General features: G+C 44.3%; 1 protein-coding gene across 6 annotated transcripts in view; it reads left to right on the top strand.

Annotated features, from left to right (window-relative positions):
• Nucleotides 1-17,775, top strand: part of Sptan1 (spectrin alpha, non-erythrocytic 1) — a 72,847-nt gene that overhangs the window by 30,759 nt on the left and 24,313 nt on the right. For 3 of the 6 annotated variants that reach the window (XM_005346158.2, XM_026790080.1, XM_026790098.1), the window contains 15 exons: nt 327-570; nt 714-836; nt 957-1,174; nt 2,522-2,614; nt 3,231-3,365; nt 4,859-5,007; nt 6,025-6,084; nt 7,164-7,362; nt 8,785-8,889; nt 9,521-9,544; nt 10,565-10,600; nt 12,577-12,624; nt 13,734-13,825; nt 14,076-14,220; nt 14,306-14,487. In XM_005346158.2, coding sequence (XP_005346215.1) covers nt 327-570; nt 714-836; nt 957-1,174; nt 2,522-2,614; nt 3,231-3,365; nt 4,859-5,007; nt 6,025-6,084; nt 7,164-7,362; nt 8,785-8,889; nt 9,521-9,544; nt 10,565-10,600; nt 12,577-12,624; nt 13,734-13,825; nt 14,076-14,220; nt 14,306-14,487 — 1,853 coding nt within the window. The remainder of the gene's footprint in view (nt 1-326; nt 571-713; nt 837-956; nt 1,175-2,521; nt 2,615-3,230; nt 3,366-4,858; nt 5,008-6,024; nt 6,085-7,163; nt 7,363-8,784; nt 8,890-9,520; nt 9,545-10,564; nt 10,601-12,576; nt 12,625-13,733; nt 13,826-14,075; nt 14,221-14,305; nt 14,488-17,775) is intronic. The other 3 variants (XM_026790095.1, XM_026790093.1, XM_026790096.1) reach the window with 1 other exon arrangement.

The following is a 17,775-nucleotide window of genomic DNA, read 5'->3' as shown; positions in this document are numbered from 1 at the left end:
CCAGGCTGGTCTCGAACTCACAGAGATCCGCCTGCCTCTGCCTCCCAAGTGCTGGGATTAAAGGCGTGCGCCACCACCGCCCGGCAGAAGTGTATGATTCTTACAGAACTTCATATGCTTCTACTCCGAGTGTTCTCCCCCAATGCTCTCTAGGAGCACTCTAGGGAAGGCCATGGCAGAACAAATATTCTCAGAGTAGGATGAACACCATGTTAACTTTCCTTGGTGTCTGATGAATCTTCACCCCAAGTAATGGGCTGGAGATGTGCAGAACAGAGTCTCTGGGAATTGTTTCTAGTTTTCAAACCTTAGCCTCCTATTCCCAGGATCGAATTGATGGCATTACAATTCAGGCCCGCCAATTCCAAGATGCTGGCCATTTCGATGCTGAAAACATTAAGAAGAAGCAAGAGGCCCTTGTGGCTCGCTATGAGGCTCTCAAAGAACCCATGGTGGCCCGGAAGCAGAAGCTGGCAGATTCTCTTCGTCTGCAACAGCTCTTCCGAGATGTGGAGGATGAGGAAACCTGGATTCGAGAAAAGGAGCCTATTGCTGCATCCACTAATAGAGGTTAGTCTATCTGCCCCAGGCAGAACCATGCCATGGCGGCATCCCATAGCATACAGGAGATATATCAGAGGGAGTGCCACACTGGTGGGAGCCCATAGTGTCAATTCAATGCCAGTTGATGAGAGAATGTGTTTTGCTTTTAGGCAAAGATCTAATTGGAGTCCAGAATCTGCTAAAGAAACATCAAGCCTTACAAGCAGAAATTGCTGGGCATGAGCCCCGCATCAAAGCAGTGACACAGAAGGGAAACGCTATGGTGGAAGAAGGTGAGTGGGTGTACTCAGTGCCTGGACCCAGCCAGCAAGGCCAAGGCCGAGTCCCCTTCTCATTCTGTTACGTGAGTTTTGCTGCCATGTCAGGTGTACTTCTCACCATCATTCCTCCAGGCCATTTTGCTGCAGAGGATGTGAAGGCCAAACTGAGTGAGCTCAACCAGAAATGGGAGGCACTGAAAGCCAAAGCCTCCCAGCGGAGGCAGGATCTAGAGGACTCACTGCAGGCCCAGCAGTACTTTGCCGATGCCAACGAGGCTGAGTCTTGGATGCGGGAGAAGGAGCCTATTGTGGGCAGTACCGACTACGGGAAGGATGAGGACTCTGCTGAGGTAGCTCAAACCTGGGCATCACATGTAATGTGATGGGCCCAGCCTTAGAGTAGAAAGCAAGATAGCGGAAAAGGGAAAGTATCCTGTAGCTGCTTTTTAAGGTGTTTAGGAATGTTTTTTATTTTTTATTTTGGAAGTTCAGAATCAAAGAAAAGATTGCCTGTCACCAGCTTCAACTGTTAAGTCTCATTTGTCCTCCATCATGTGCTAGCAGACCAGCTTATCCAAGCATACCAGGACTGACACCCATGTGAACTTAGCAGTGCATGTCTATGAAAGAAACACTTTAATACATACACCAACACACATTTACTCTTTTTGCTAATCATCTGTTGTTTTACTGTAACTCTCATGTTTGATCCAGGAAGGTCTGAGACAGTTGTCTCCAGACCTACCTCTTGACGGTCTTGTCAGAAACAGAGAGCTGGGGCTACTGCTCAGTGGTAAATACTAGTGTAGCTTGTATGCAATTCTAGATTCCATTTCTAGTACCAAAAACCTCCCTAGGTAAGCTGAGTCTTCACATAGACAGTATTTTCCTCAAGAATAGAACCAAAATTGCTAGAAATGGTGTTAGTGGGAAGCGACAAAGTAGCCTTGTAAAGAGGAATTCTCAAATGTGTGAAATAACTGTTGCTTGTGTGTCTGTATATTTCAGATACTTTGTAACTAGGTAAGACGGGGGGGGGGGGGGGGGATTGTAACTCAGAAGTATCTCTTCTCTGAAATTAAGAGGAAAAAGAGATAGATTGGCAAGATGGCTCAGTGGGTAAAGGAACTTGTGCCAAGCCTGTTGACCTTGTTCAGTACTCATCCTCATGTAGTGGAATCAGAGAACTGACTTCTGCAAGTGCTCTGACCTCCATGCATGTGCCATGGTGTATGCACACACAAAGAATAAGTATAAGCCATGGTGAATGGGGAAAACTCCACAGGGTCCTGTCCTACATGCAAAGCTATCAGTTGTCAGTGGCTGAGAGGAAAATCAGTTTCCTACTGAGAGAAGCTCCCAGGTCTGTTGTCCAGTCACAAGTGGTCAGCCCTGGACACAAATACATGTGTGCAATAATGAATGTACTCAGTAGGGTGTGTATGAGAGAGAGACACACACACAATAGTAATGTAAAAAAGGAGGTCATGAAATCAGAGGGGAGTCTAGAAGTAGTTGAAGCGGAGCAAGAGAGGAGAGGTATAGATGAACTACTTGTATATGATGTTCTCAAAATTTAAAATTAAAAAGGAAATATACAAAATGTAAAAAAAAATTAGGAGTGTAAAGAACAAGTAGCAGTCATATTTTGTTACGGCGCAGGGCCTTTGGATAAGGTTCCATGTATGTGATTTCAGGCTCTGCTCAAGAAGCATGAAGCTTTGATGTCCGATCTCAGCGCCTATGGCAGCAGCATCCAGGCTTTGCGCGAACAGGCCCAGTCATGCCGGGTAAGTAGTGCTGAGGAACCAGGAGGGGGCAAGGGAAGTTGACAGACATTTGAGGCTGTGGTCAATATTCTTTGGTTTGGGTTTGTTTGTGGCAGGGTCTCACTATGTAGACTGGCTTCAAACTTGAGTAAATCACATGCCTCTACTTCAATTGCTGGAGTTTAGTTTTTTAAGGCCATACCACCATACCTATGGGAAACATTTTTCTCACACAAAGGTCTACAGTTAGACACATTTAATTGAGGAGAGTTTTTGTTTGGTTAATTTGTTTTAATGCTCAGCAGCTTGAACAAATCTTTTTTGGTAACTTCAGTAAAGAGCTATCAAGGAGCTGGGTGTCGTGGCACAAACCATTAATCCCAGCACTGGGGGCAGAGACAGGTCTCCAGGATGAGTTCAAGGCCAGTCTGGCTATATAGTTCCAAGTACTAAAACAGGATTGGCTCTTTACAATGTTCTTTTTAAGTTTCAGGGCCACACACAGTCAAAAAAAAAAAAGACAAAAAGAACTCTCATAAGTGTGTATTTAATGTCCCTGTTGAAATTGGACTGTTGTGTGCTTGGTGATACGTTATGAGTGGTATTTAATCATTTTGCCTTTCCTTTGGCTTGTTAGCAACAAGTGGCCCCCATGGATGATGAGACTGGGAAGGAGCTGGTCTTGGCTCTCTATGACTATCAGGAGAAGAGTCCTCGTGAGGTCACTATGAAGAAAGGGGACATCCTCACTTTGCTCAACAGCACCAACAAGGCAAGCACGGGGTGGCCAGGGTTGGGTACATCAGCACCATGGAGTATGCTCTCAGCCATATGTCCTTGGGTAGAATGGAAAGAGAGAAGAGTGTTACTTTATCAAATTCACAGTCACTCTTCATTATCCAGAGCCATATATGACTAGGAAAGTACTAGATCACTCCTCTTGAGTCTGTCATGTGCAGATAGTGCAAGAGTCACCTACAGGATTTTCACAATCACACTCAAGTGTCCTGGGTGAACACTCTCCCTTCTGAGCCGTGGTGTTTGCTTCATAACTTGCACTGTTGGTGGTGGTTGTGGAAGTTAGGGCCTCATGGAGGCTGAACAGGCACTGTGTACCACTGAGCCTTTGTCTGTTGGTTACTCAGCTAGATTGTATACGGTTGTAGCTCAAGATTAGCAAATAGTTGAAGGCAGCTGTATTCACTTCATCTTCTTCAAGTTAAATGCTGCTAGCCGGGCGATGGTGGCGCACGCCTTTAATCCCAGCACTCGAGAGGCAGAGGCAGGTGGATCTCTGTGAGTTCGAGACCAGCCTGGTCTACAGAGCTAGTTCCAGGACAGGCTCCAAAGCCACAGAGAAACCCTGTCTCGAAAAACCAAAAAAAAAAAAAAAAAGTTAAATGCTGCTCAGTACATCAGCCTTCCTTCCTTAGTACATGTAGGTATGACACTGTCTGTATAAGGAGGGATGTGTTCACCTGCATAATACTTGACTGGTCATGAGGGATCCTGCCTCCCATCTTAGTTACGGTCAAAGAACTGTTCTGCCCATTACTAGGGAACTGTAACCCCATCCTGAATGAGTAAGGAAACTCATGAGTCTTATCTGTTATTGTTACTCTCTTCTTTTATTTAAATGGGTAGCCCAGGCTGGCCTCAAACTCGTGATCCTCCTGCCTCTGCCAGCAAATCCTACAAGCATGCGCCACCACAACCGACTGTTACTGTCTTTTGACTGAAATCTAACTCTCTGGTCCCCCTAGTTTGTACAAGAGCTATGTCACCCTACCATACATTTTAAGGTGAGGTTGAAAATGTGTCTGCTGTACCTAGCATAACTTCTAAGCACATATGGCAGATAATTGAATTACAGTTAGTGTAACTGAAGTTCTTGATGAGTTTAGTTCCAACATACAAAAGCTAAATAGGTCTGTGTTGCTGGTGACTGTAGTGTTGGACATAAGGGAAGACTGGCCTCCATAGTTAACTGCATTTTTATCCTGTACCCTTCCATATGTGGCAGTACAGAGACTTTAATTTGTCACAGGCTTGAAGTAACAAAGCTCCTTTGGATGACTGCTACACTTGTATGCAAATAGGCCAGTGTATTAGGGATGGAAATCTAACATGCTCTCCTGGTCTCCTTGAGCGTACATGCGAGCACACACAGAGGCACAAAATTAAAAAATGAAAAAAACAGGCCAGTGTGAGCTGTCTTTGATGGGAAAAGAATGTGCTTTTCAGTCCTCTTTTTTTTCCCCTTAGGACTGGTGGAAAGTGGAAGTGAACGATCGTCAGGGTTTTGTGCCCGCTGCGTACGTGAAGAAGCTGGACCCCGCCCAGTCAGCCTCGAGGGAGAACCTCCTGGAAGAACAGGGCAGCATTGCGCTGCGGCAGGGGCAAATCGACAACCAGTAAGGGCTTGCACACACACAGCACAGGCTAGACAGCACTCAGGGCTTAATCCAATCCTCAAGTCAGTTACAGCCAGTGCTTGGGGTCTCTGGGGCCCTCTGTACTCTTTCTTTTTCCCCTCAAGTCTCCTAACCCATAAACTTCCCTGTTAGGCCCAAATTCTTAACTAATACAATCTCACTTATTTTTTCCTGTGCTTCTGAGGTGCTTTTTCTAAACCACATTTTACTACTTTATATAATGTTTGCCTTTGTCTTGTAGTCAAGATTCTTTTTGGGTTGGATTTTCGGATATCTTACCCCCCTTGGCTCTGCCTCCCTTTGGACAGCTGCCTAGAGAGCTGCTCTCTCTTCCATAGCTTTGTGTTCAGAGATTGCAATTTATTTTTTAAGCTTGTTTTCTCTTCATCATATAGATGAGCCCCATACTATATACTACATGTCTGTCCTGTAGTGCATACCTTACTCTACTAATGAAATCAACATCTTTGGGGAAGTACCCAGGAAGTATATTTCTAAGTCCAGTAGGGCTTAGAGTAAGAGCTTTTCTGACCTTAATGATCTTGAATTGACAAGAACCATTTGTACACTTAGAAATTCTTTCACTGTTACTGCACAGACAAGGAGACCCTTGGGCTTGTGCTTTTGTCACGGTCACAGACTTGGGTCAAAAAGGAGCACAAATGTTGGTGGAGATGGTGTTCTGAACTGGCTATTAGAATCAGCACTGTCCTTCAAGTCTGCAGCTAAGTGTTTGCAGTACAGGGAACGTTGCCTTAAGTGTAGCAGACTTGTGAGGAACATGAAGGTAAACTAACCCTCTCATTTAATTTTCTTACTGTTTCTCCACTGATTTTATTCATGGCCTGGGCTGCTTCTAAGTGCTTTTGAATGATTCCTAAGTTTTTCCCACTTCAAGCATCCGCCATCGTGGCACCAGTCGGAGCTGCTGCTTTTCATTCCTGTGGATTAATCCCACTAATGTGTGCATGCTTTTGCTGTACCCCCTCTGTGCAGGACACGCATAACTAAGGAGGCCGGCAGTGTATCTCTGCGTATGAAACAGGTGGAAGAACTGTGAGTAGGCCGAGAGCCTCGCTGAGCTCCCCATGTCCACTGCTGCACCTGTCCATTCTCCCTCTGCCGCTTTCCTACAGAGCTGTCTGTTCAGAAGAAGGTGGTGCAGGGGACCTGCCACATCTGCAGCACGGCTCTGCTGGCTGTTAGAGAGCTGCCAGTGGAATTGCTCTCCTCGGTTGCTTCCGCCTGCTTGTGTTTGGAATGGTGTTGGCTTACTCTAGTTTTGTGATAGAGCAGGAGCCATCTCTGTCCTCTGTGACCCTGCAGCCGGTTTTGTCATATTCTTCAGTAGGGAGGAAAAGAAGTGCTGCTTAGAGGTTGAGGGCTCTGACTTCTGTTGACGTGGTACTTTTATTTATTTGGGAAGCTTAGATTTCGTGATGATTTTCAGATTTTTCCTTAACTTTGAATTTCAGTTCTTACTCAGATCTGTTGTTTTTATGTCTCTAAAGATAGTGGCAGTTCAGCTTTTTTGTATCTTAGTTCTCATGGGCTAGAAAAATCTTTGATTCTTCTTAGGTCTTGCAGCTGGTGCTACGCACCTGAAATTCTTTCAGTAACTTGCGCAGAAATACACAGCTCGCCATGGAAGTGTCCTGTTGACAGAGATGGAGTGTCCTGTATTAGACTGTGCTAAAAACTCATTATCTTTCCCCACTTAGGGGCTGCTTAGAGAATTATAAAAATCCAAAAAATCCCTTTTATACATTATGTAGTTTCATCTTTATGTAGCTTCATCTCATCTCTATAGTGTAGTCGCATGAACCTTTTATTTCTGTGCTAAGCGCTTGGTTTCAGGCTTCTGTGGTCATAATAATTGGAAAATTGACCCAGAGATAAGTGTGCCCAGCCAGGTATGACCAGTGGTGCACTGTGCGCTTATCCATGAAGCTGTAGTTTGGGGGCTTAGTTGGTATCCTCATCTTTGTGTGCACTGATCCTTTGTTGAGCCTTTGTTGCTAGGCATCATCATTACAAACTCATGCCTTGGATCACACCTTAGATGACTCGTGGTTGGTCCTTTGTTGGCATCTTTGGTTTCTTGCCCATTTTGTCACCCTCTTGACTTCTGTCAGATATCAGTCTCTGCTGGAACTGGGTGAGAAGCGGAAAGGCATGTTGGAGAAGAGTTGTAAGAAGTTCATGCTGTTTCGAGAAGCAAACGAGCTGCAGCAGTGGATCAGTGAGAAAGAAGCCGCTCTTACGAGTGAAGAGGTTGGCGCAGACTTGGAGCAAGTTGAGGTGCTGCAGAAGAAGTTTGATGACTTCCAGAAGGTATGAGAAGCTTGCAGCGTGGCTGCGAAGTTGTGTAAATATGTAGGTCTTGAGTCCGGAGGCTCAACAGTTCCAGGCACCCAGAGGAGCCAAGTTCCATTCCCAGCATCCACCTAGTGGCTCACAACCATCTATACCTCCAGTTTACTTCCTCCACAGGTACCAGGCACAAACTTGGTACATGAACACACATGAAGGCAAAACAATATACACATGAAATTAATAATATGAAATTTTTTTAAGGAGCTGTAGTAATGGCTTAGAGGTTAAGAGCACCGACTACTCCTGCAGAGGACCCAGGTTTGATTCCCCTCACCCACATGTTTACTTACAACTGTCTATAACTCATACAGTACACAGACATATATGTTCACATACAATAAGTGAATCAAGTTAAAAAAAGTAGCTTAGAATTTAAATGTTTTGTTTTTTGAGACAGTGGTCCTCTGTGTGGCTCTTAGCTGTCCTGGAACTCAGTTTATAGATTGGGCTGTCCTCAAACTCAATTTATAGGTTAGACTGACCTCAGACTCACAGAGATCTGCCTGTTTCTATCTCCTGATTAAAGTGCTCAGATTGAAGGTGTGAGCCACCATTGCCTGGCTTTAAGTATATATATTTAATATATTTATATATTCATTATGTATATATTTAAATACATTCATTCATTATGTGTTTATGTGTACAGTGCTCTGTTTCCATGCATGCCTGTACACTAGAAGAGGATATCAGATATCATTATGGATGTTGTGACCTGTCATGTGGTTGCTGGAAATTGAACTCAGGACCTCTAGAAGAGCAGTCAATATGCTTAACCTCTAAATACCTCTCCAGCCGTGTGTGTGTGTGTGTGTGTGTGTGTGTGTGTGTGTGTGTGTGTAAGTATTGGTTCTCTCTGGGGAAGTGGTGGTGCACACCTTTAATCCCATCACTTGGAGGCAGAGACAGGTGAATCTCTGAGTTCAGGCCATCTTGGTCTAAGAGTGAGTTCCAGGACAGCCAGGGCTGTTACATGGAGAGACCCTATCTCCAAAAACAGTATGGGTTGGGAGGGCAGGTTAGTTCTTAGGACGTAAGAGGGCTCATGGGGCTAAGGCATTTTCCACCAAACCTGAGTTTATTCTGTGTTCAATCTCTAGGACCCACGTGGTGACCGGAGAGAACCAACTTGTCCTCTTAATCTCATACATATGCTGTGGCACACTTACCCTCACTACACACAGAAAAAATACAAAAACAAAACAAAAATAGTTTTAAATAGTTGGTTCTCTTGGGTCTGACCACAGATTACTGAAGTGAAGATAGCGTGGATTGTGCAGTCTATGTGACTTAGAGTTTACTCTCTGTAGCTCCCGGGGACTTAGTGTCGCCCCCCCCCCAACTTCCTATTGTTTATTTAATTATTGTGATTTTACCTTAAAGGATCTGAAGGCCAATGAGTCTCGACTGAAGGACATTAACAAAGTAGCTGAAGACCTGGAGTCTGAAGGTCTGATGGCAGAGGAGGTACAAGCTGTGCAACAGCAGGTGGGTGTTTTAACCTTAGCCCCAGAGGTCACTTTCTCCCCCCCCCCCTTGTTGTTGTTGGGATTAAAGGTGCGAGCTACCACTGCCTGGCAGAGGCCACACCTCGTTATGTAACACAGATTTGAGGCCAGTGTAGTTCACACTTCATCCTATGTTCTCCCAAGCCCATGAAGAACTGTGGAAGTTAAATGTCTTTGATGCCATTGACTTCACATTCTTTTTGTTGGTTTTTTCTTTTTTGTTTGTTGGCTAGTGCCCTTAACCACTAAGCTATTGCTCCAGCCCCATTTTTGTTGGTTTTTTGAGACAGGTTTTGTCTGTATTAGCTCTAGCTGTCCTGGAACTAGTTTTGTAGACCAGGCTAGCCTTGAACTCACAGAGATCCAACTGCCTCTGCCTCTCAAGTGCTAGGATTAAAGGTGTGTGCCACCACTGCCTACTTGGCCAAACTTTTTAAGTTTCTTAAATAGATAAAGTTTTTGCACGTAAGCATTTGATTTGGAGTTCTGCTTGCCACTGAACTAGATTTCTAGCCTGTTTTCTGTGGCTCTTCTTTTCACCTACATTTACTGTATGGCATTCCGACGCATGTTTCCTCTGTACTAACACTGATTTCCTTCTCACCTTGTAGGAGGTGTATGGCATGATGCCCAGGGTAAGTCACAGGGTTCTATGTAGACCTCAGACTGGGTAAGGATTTAGATCTTGGGAAGAAGTAAAGGCAAGAGCTGATGAATGACAGAGACCTTTTGTTGTGTAAGAATGGGAAAGAAGGGGGGCTGGAGAGATGGCTCAGCGGTTAAGAGCATTGCCTGTTCTTTCAAAGGTCCTGAGTTCAATTCCCAGCAACCACATGGTGGCTCAGAACCATCTGTAATGAGGTCTGGTGCCCTCTTCTGGCCTGCAGGCACACACACAGAATATTGTATACACAATAAATAAATAAGTATTTTTTTAAAAAAAAAGAATGAAAAAGAAGGTATCTATTTTGCCTGCCATTCTCCAAACAAAAGTGAGGGTTTGCTATTAGAGTGTTGCGTGGAATTCACTGTACAGCTCAGACTGGCTACAAAATCACAATCCTCCTGCCTCTGCCTCCCTAATGCTGCAGTTACAGGAGCTAACTACCTATCTGGCCAAAACATCTTTGATCTTTATCTTTCTAAAATGTTTTCCCTAATATTATTTACTTATTGTTTTTTAAAGAATTCTATGAGTGTGGCATAAAGAAAAGATGGCCATTATATTGAATTCCGTCCTTCCACTCTTTTACTGGATTTGGGGGGTGGGAGACAGAGTAGGGAGCCATAGAGTTGGCCTGGCAGTCACAAGCACTTATTGCTCTTGCAAAGAATCCGAATTCAGTTCCAGCACCAACATCATGGGTAGGTCAAACTGTCCTTATTTTTGATGCCCTCTTCTGAACACCGTGGGCACCAGGCGTGCAGGTGGTGCATGTACATACATGCAGATAAAACACTCATACACACAAAATAGATCTTAAAAGGGGAGGGGGATTTTACCTTCCAGCAACCCTAGGTTCTTTGCTGGATAGTCAGCTCTGAGTTCCATAGTAGTGAAGATAAACTATTGGGATTCCTCTGGGAGCACAGTCGCTGGCTGGGAAGGTTCTGTGTTTATGACACGCCGACTAACTCTTTTTTTCTTTGACTAGGATGAAGCAGATTCCAAGACAGCCTCCCCATGGAAAGTAAGAACTCATTTTGCACTTCACTAGTTCTAAATTTTTTGTAAATCTTACGTTCTTTCTTGTGTGCCTTTTTCTTCGTTTCCAGCTTGTTGTAGACTTTCACTTGGTTGGTGTGGCCTCCTTCTAACCTTAGTGGCTATATTCTGTTGTTTGTGGAACTGGAAAGCCTAATACACAGAAGCAGAATACCAAGTAAGGTTGGGCAGTCTTCATCCTAGAGTACACCTCACCTGGGGACTCATCCATTTCCATATGTAACCCCACAGGATGGCAGAGGATGGTAGGGCTGAGAATGAGAGTGACAGTCCTTCTGTCTGTTATCTGAGTGACCAGATCTGTAGCTCAAGGAAGCCTGTGTATAGAAGGTCCCACCTCCAAAGCAGGAAGGGGAGAAGCAAGTTACTCCCACAGCTGATGTCACTGGCACCAGAACAGCAAAGGTCTGCCAGGGAATGTGGAAAGAGGCTTGATGTGCTGTGCTTCCGGCTAAGATCGCACCACCAGCAATTTCAGTTTTACTGGGTCTTCTCTTCTTGCTCAGCTCTCGGAATACATCGCTTAAGCTACAAACTAGTTACAGGTAGACTTCTGCGTTACAGAAAAGTATGTTCTTGGGACATAGAAGATAGCTCAGAAATCTAGCAGAGAAGGCCTTCCTTCACCAGCCTCCCATGCTCAAACTTGTGCTGTCATCTTGTCTAACCTGTCTCAACCCAGCCTCAGCGTCCCTCATAGTTCTGTTACTAACTTGGTTTTAAAAACAGAAAAGATATGAGACTTTTTTTTCTCATTTGATTCAATTCTCCATGTCCCACTGTTACTTTTTCTAAGAGCAAAATTTAATGAACTTCCTATCTGAATATTCTGCCAAGCTTTTCTTGCAATATATATTCTTCTGAAAATAAATTTAAAAGGGACTGGGTCTCATTTTATAGTTCTGGCTAGCCTAGAATTCACTACATAGACCAGGGTGATCTGGAAGTCACTGTAGACCAGGCTAGTCTTGAACTTATGGAGACCCACTTACCTTTGCCTCCCAAGTGTTGAAGTTAAAGGCATGCACCACCATGCCTAGCTGAAAAGTACAGAGTTTAGAATTACAGTTGTTTGTGGTGTGTATGTGTGTAGAAGCACACATCACCACGTGCTTAGGAAGGTTAAAGGACATTTGCAGGGGCTGGGTGTCCCTTTTGTGTAAGTTGAAAGGTCATTAGTTGGCAACAGCTGCCTTTGCTTGCTGAACCATCTCACTGGCACAGATCATTGTGAAATGTTTCTTATTTCTAAGATGGATTGGGAGATGATGGTTCTGCCTTCTGGACCTGTATAACACCCACATGTCATCTGTGGTTCATGAGAACATTTGATGGCTTCCCACCCCTACATCAAAGCTGAGCCCTACCTCCTTTTGTCATACTTGAAAGGTTTTGAGCCAAGAGGAGTTTTGTTTTGTTTTTAAGCCAGGTGTGATAGAACATTTTGATGCTCCTCAGGTGTTTACAAGTGTCTGCATTGTGAAGAAGAAAGCTAACTCACTGGCTAGCTTCTGTTGTCCTTCAGCAATGCTGTCCCCTTTTCTTCAGCACACTGTTAGAAACCACAGCCTAGTAACCGCATCAGCCATGGAATGAGTGATTCTGGGGCCTCGCTAATAATGAAACAATCACAGCAGCCAGTGTATGTGGAACTGTTTTCTGGAGGGTTCTTTGGTACGGACAGTAAAGTGCACCATTCATGACTCTTGAGCTGCCCTTCCTTCAGCACTACCCTCAAGGCTTTCCTCTCGACATGGGTGTGCTTCATCCTGCAGCCAACTCCGCTTATGTACTTGGTAGTTGGAGTTTTTATCAATGCCCCTGCTTCAAATGTTGCCAATGTAGGGTAACGCGGTTTGAGTTTGGGGACCTGCTCATTGGCCCCCAGCAGATCTGTCTGTGAAAAGTCTCTTGACTGGTTTCCCTGTGCTCTTTTCACAGTCTGCTCGCATGATGGTCCACACAGTGGCCACCTTCAACTCCATCAAGGTAAGAAGTGATAACCAGCTACCCTGCTTACCCTTGCTTTTTTCTTCACTATTTTCTCTCTCTTGACTACAATAGAGGACGTGCTGGTACCTGACCCACTTCCATAGGTCTCAGAAACATGCTTAAGCATCCGCATCCAAATGTCGAGTCATGAAATAGCTTGATTGGGATTCTTTCCTTGTTGTTGTTTTGGTTTTGGTTTTCAAGACAGGGTTTCTCTGTATAGGCTTGCCTGTCCTGGAACTCGCTCTGTAGACTAGGTTGGCCTCACAGAGATCTGCTGCCTCTGCCTCCTGAGTGCTGGGATTAAAGGCCACAACCATTCAGGTTTCTTGACTCAGACTTAAGTACGGGCATTTTGGTTACTGTTCTACTGCTGTGACAAAACACCATGACCAACGCAGTTTACAAAAGATGGTGTTTAACTGGGCTTTTGGTTTCAGGTTAGAGTCCATGATGGGATGGCAGCAGGAACAACTGAGACTCTCATCTTACTCTACAAACAGGAGGCAGAGAGAATAAACTTGGAATGTCTAATCCTTTGAAACCTCAAAGCCTGCCCCAAATCCTAGTGACACACCTCCCCCAACAGTTGCTTCCCAAACAGTTCAGTCAATGGGGACCAATAATTCAAATGTTAGCCTGTGGGGACCATTCTTATCCAGACCAGCACAGAGCAGTACTGAAAACCTTCACTGGGATTTCCAGTGAAGCAGGAACCTTAAGGACTCAGCTTTTTGCTGTCTGCATTGGCGTTTCTCACATCTGCTCTGGCCCAAGACTTGCTTGGTTGTAATGCTGAGAAGACTCCTAGGAGTTTCACTTGTAGCATAGGTGTCATGTGCCAGTCACCAGTGTATTGGAAAGAAGCTCAAAAGTTTTTCCCAGTGTTGCAAAGAGTTTCCTAGATTAGGCATTTGAGGGATTTTCAGGCCATTAGATATGACTGGTTTTGATCTCTGCAAGATTATTATTGGGGTACACTGCTGTATTTGCAAGGAACGTTGAAATGGAAAATTACAGGTGTCCTATCACTTCCAATTGAGTCATTTTCCTAAGGCCTGGTTGTGGGTGTACCAGAACAGGCTCATGTTACTATTCTCCTGCAGGAGCTGAATGAGCGTTGGCGATCCTTGCAACAGCTGGCTGAGGAACGTAGCCAGCTCTTGGGCAGTGCACATGAAGTACAGAGGTTCCACAGGTGAGGGTTGCCTGGGGTAGGAAGAAATGAGGATTTTGCCCCTCATAGGTGGGGTTTGCTAAGTGGAATATCAGCATAAGTAGCTATGTCTTGTTGATGTTTGGGCTCTGTAACACAGTGGATGCTCAGTTAATACTGCTGAGAGTGAATGTGTGTACCAGACACATAAGTGCCAGCCCAAGAGGTTTTCTCTGATTGCTGTGGGACAAAGGCAGTGGTGCTTGGCACTCACTGTGTGTCTTGCCTGCAGAGATGCTGATGAAACCAAAGAATGGATTGAAGAGAAGAATCAGGCCCTGAACACAGACAATTATGGCCATGATCTAGCCAGTGTCCAGGCCCTGCAGCGCAAACATGAAGGCTTTGAGAGGGACCTTGCAGCTCTGGGCGACAAGGTGAGAGATGCTTGGGGAAGCTGAGGCCTAAGCTCTGCTGAGCACAGCTGTTTCTCTGGGCGTTCTTACCACTCTTTCCCTGTAGGTGAATTCTCTTGGGGAGACAGCCCAGCGCTTGATCCAGTCCCACCCTGAATCTGCAGAGGATTTGAAGGAAAAGTGCACAGAGTTAAACCAAGCCTGGACCAGCCTAGGGAAGCGTGCAGACCAGCGCAAGGCTAAATTGGGTGACTCCCATGACCTGCAGCGCTTCCTTAGTGATTTCCGGTAAGAACCAAGTATCTTAGTTATGTTTCTGTTTCTGTGATAGACCAGAATGACCAAGTGTTGTAATATGAGCGGCGGGTCTGCGTCCCCAGTACTCCGGCCGCCTGGCTAGCTTATGCCCTGAAACAACAACACACAAATTGTATTCACTTAAATACTGCTTGGCCCATTAGTTTCAGCCCTTTAACCCATTTCTAATAATCTATGTAGCACCACGAGGTGCGCTTACCAGTAAAGATTCAGCATGTCTGACCTGGTGGCTGGCTGCATCGCCATCTGCCTGGGAGAGGGGAGCATGGCATCTCTGAGCTCACTTCCTCTTCCTCCCAGCATTCTGTTGTTTACTCCCCCACCTATGTTCTAACCTATCAGGACAAGCAGTTTCTTTATTTAATTAACCAATGACCTTCCTCCATCAACCAAGCCAACTTATATTAAAAAGAAAAAAAAAAAAAACCTGGGGGGCTGGAGAGATGGCTTAGTGGTTTAAGAGCATTGCCTGCTCTTCCTAAGGTCCTGAGTTCAATTCCTGGCAACTACATGGTGGCTCACAACCATCTGTAATGAGGTCTGGTGCCCTCTTCTGGCCTGCAAACATACACACAGACAGACTATTGTATACATAATAAATAAATAAATAATTTTTTTTTTTTTTTTAAAAAAGCCTGTTTAGAGCTAGTTCCAGGACAGGCTCCAAAGCCACAGTGAAACCCTGTCTCGAAAAACCAAAAAAAAAAAAAAAAAAAGCCTGTGTATTTGGGCTCACAATTTCAGAGACTGAAGAGTCCATGACCATCATGGTGTGGGGAGCATGACGGCAGGTATGGTATTGAAGCAGTAGCTGAGAGCTCACATCCTGAGAGACCTAACTGGGAATGGAGAGGGCTTGGCACACTCCCTAATCCTTCCCAAACAGTTCACCAACCAGAAAATAAGCATTTTGATGTATGAGCCATTCTCATGCATATGCTTACCAGGTGTCATTCAGAGATTTTTGCTTCATAGGACCTCCTTTTAATAGTAAATTGTAATATAAAAATTACCACTTAATATAAAATATTCAAACTACTAAATACCAAAAGTCATTGGTCTCTGCACTTGGGTCTATATCACAAAACATTGCCAACTATGTTTTCTTCTTCATATTTGACTTTATGTAGATACAACTAATCTTTTCCATCAACTGTTTTGATTTAAAATAATGTCAAGAGAAGTTGCAAGAGTGACTAAACCAACTGTGGTATTGTTGCCTGTAGTTTCCAGTTAATTTTGTGACCCTCATTAATTGCAGGTTCTTTTGTTTCTGAGTAACAATAGATTGTCGGTCCCAGCATTCTCCTTATCACACCTATCATGAATTCATTAATACCTAAGACCACTGGGCTGTGGTGGTGCACGCCTTTAATCCCAAGGAAGCAGAGGCAGGTGAATCTCAAGAGTTTGAGGCCAGCCTGGTCTACAGAGCTAGTTCCAGGACACAGGACTGTTAGACAGTGAAAACCTGTCATTCATATATATACATATATATATATATATATAGATATATATATATATATACACACACACACACACACATTCACATTTTCTTGATTGTCTCCAATATAAATTTCATAACTAGGGGGCTGGAGAGATGGCTCAATAGTTAAGAGCACTAGCTGCTCTTGCAGAGGTCCTGAGTTCAATGTCCAGCAACCACATGATGACTCACAACCATCTGTAATAAAATCTGGTGCCCTCTTCTGGCATGCAAGGACACATCCAGGCAGAACACAGTATACATAATAAATATTTTTTAATAGATATATTTCATAGCTAGGGTCCCTCAATCTTGGAGCAGGATCTCCACCCTGTCATATTTTAGGAGTATAAGCTAGGTGTCTTAGCAGATTTCCCATAATTATGCCTTTGTCTTTTCATGTCTGTTTGATACTTCACTGAGTTTGTGATAGTTTGTGGTGCCTGGCATTTGATGGTCTCAGAAACTCCCTCTTCTAGGATGGGAGCCCCAGATGGTACCACTCTACTTTCCAAACTTGGGTCCTCTAGAGAAGCAGGAAGTACATTTAACCATTGAGACATCTCTCCAGTCCGCAGCTGTTGATGTTTCTTCTGAAGAATAGTGGATTTTGTTTGGGATTATTTGTTTGTTTGTTTTTGGCTTTTTATAAAATACTTTCATTTTGATGGCATGTGGGCACCAGCGATATATGCTCATGAATGCAGGTACCTGAGGAGGTCAGAAGAGGAAGTGGAACTCTCTGAAGCTGAAATTGTGGGTGATTGTGAGCTACCTAGTATGAATACTAGAAAAGAAACTTAGATCTGTTTATTCAGGGGTAGGGATGGCTCAGCAGTTTAGAGCACCTTAGAGCCAGGTTCAGTTCCCATCACCCCCTTGGTGCCTCACAAACATCTGTAATTCCGGATCCAAAGGATCCCACAATCTCTTCTGGCTTGTGCCTGCCTGGTACATAGACATACCAGGCAAAACAATTCATACACTTAAAATTAAAATAAGTAAATCTTCTTTATTTAAAAAAAAAAGAAAAAATAAGAGCAATAAGCACTCCTTTTTTTCCGACATAATGTATGGGCATTTTACTTGTGTGTATGTCTATGTCACTTATGTGCCTGGTGTCTGAGGGCTCAGAAGAGGATGCCAAATCCCCTGGAATTGGAGTTAGAGACAGTTGTGAGCCACCATGAGGGTGCGGAGAACTGAACCTGTTTGTCCTCTCTGCCACTAAGTATCCCAGTGTGGTTCTTTGTTTTTAGATTTTTTTTTCCTCCAAAATCTTATTTTTTTTTTTTTTCCGAGACAGGGTTTCTCTGTAGCTTTGGAGCCTGTCCTGGAACTCCCTTGGTAGACCAGGCTGGCCTCGAACTCACAGAGATCTGCCTGTCTCTGCCTCCCAAGTGCTGGGATTACAGGCGTGCGCCACCACCGCCCGGCACCCACAATCTTTTATTACACTGTTACTGCAGTTGTGTGTGTATGTGCATGCTTGTGTCCCACAGCTAGTGTGAATGCTAGAGGACAGCTTGGAGAAGCCGTTCTCGCCATCGTGTGTATTCAGAAGGTTACTGCCCCCACTCTCAGACCCCTTCTCTTTATCATTTATGTAGTAAGTTTTTCTAGTCCTGGTCTTGGAACTTGCTCTGTAGATTAGGTCAGCCTAGAACTCAGAGACCACCTACCGCTGCCTCTGAGTGCTGGGATAAAAGATATGTAGCACCATGCCCAGCTCTCCTTCTTTTTTTTTTTTTTTTTTTTTTTTTTTTTTTTTT

The sequence above is a fragment of the Microtus ochrogaster genome, chromosome 4 (assembly GCF_000317375.1).
Source record: "Microtus ochrogaster isolate Prairie Vole_2 chromosome 4, MicOch1.0, whole genome shotgun sequence".
Lineage (NCBI taxonomy): Eukaryota > Metazoa > Chordata > Mammalia > Rodentia > Cricetidae > Microtus > Microtus ochrogaster.
The sequence above is the reverse complement of the archived record's forward strand: the minus strand, read 5'-3'. Positions and strand labels throughout refer to the sequence as shown.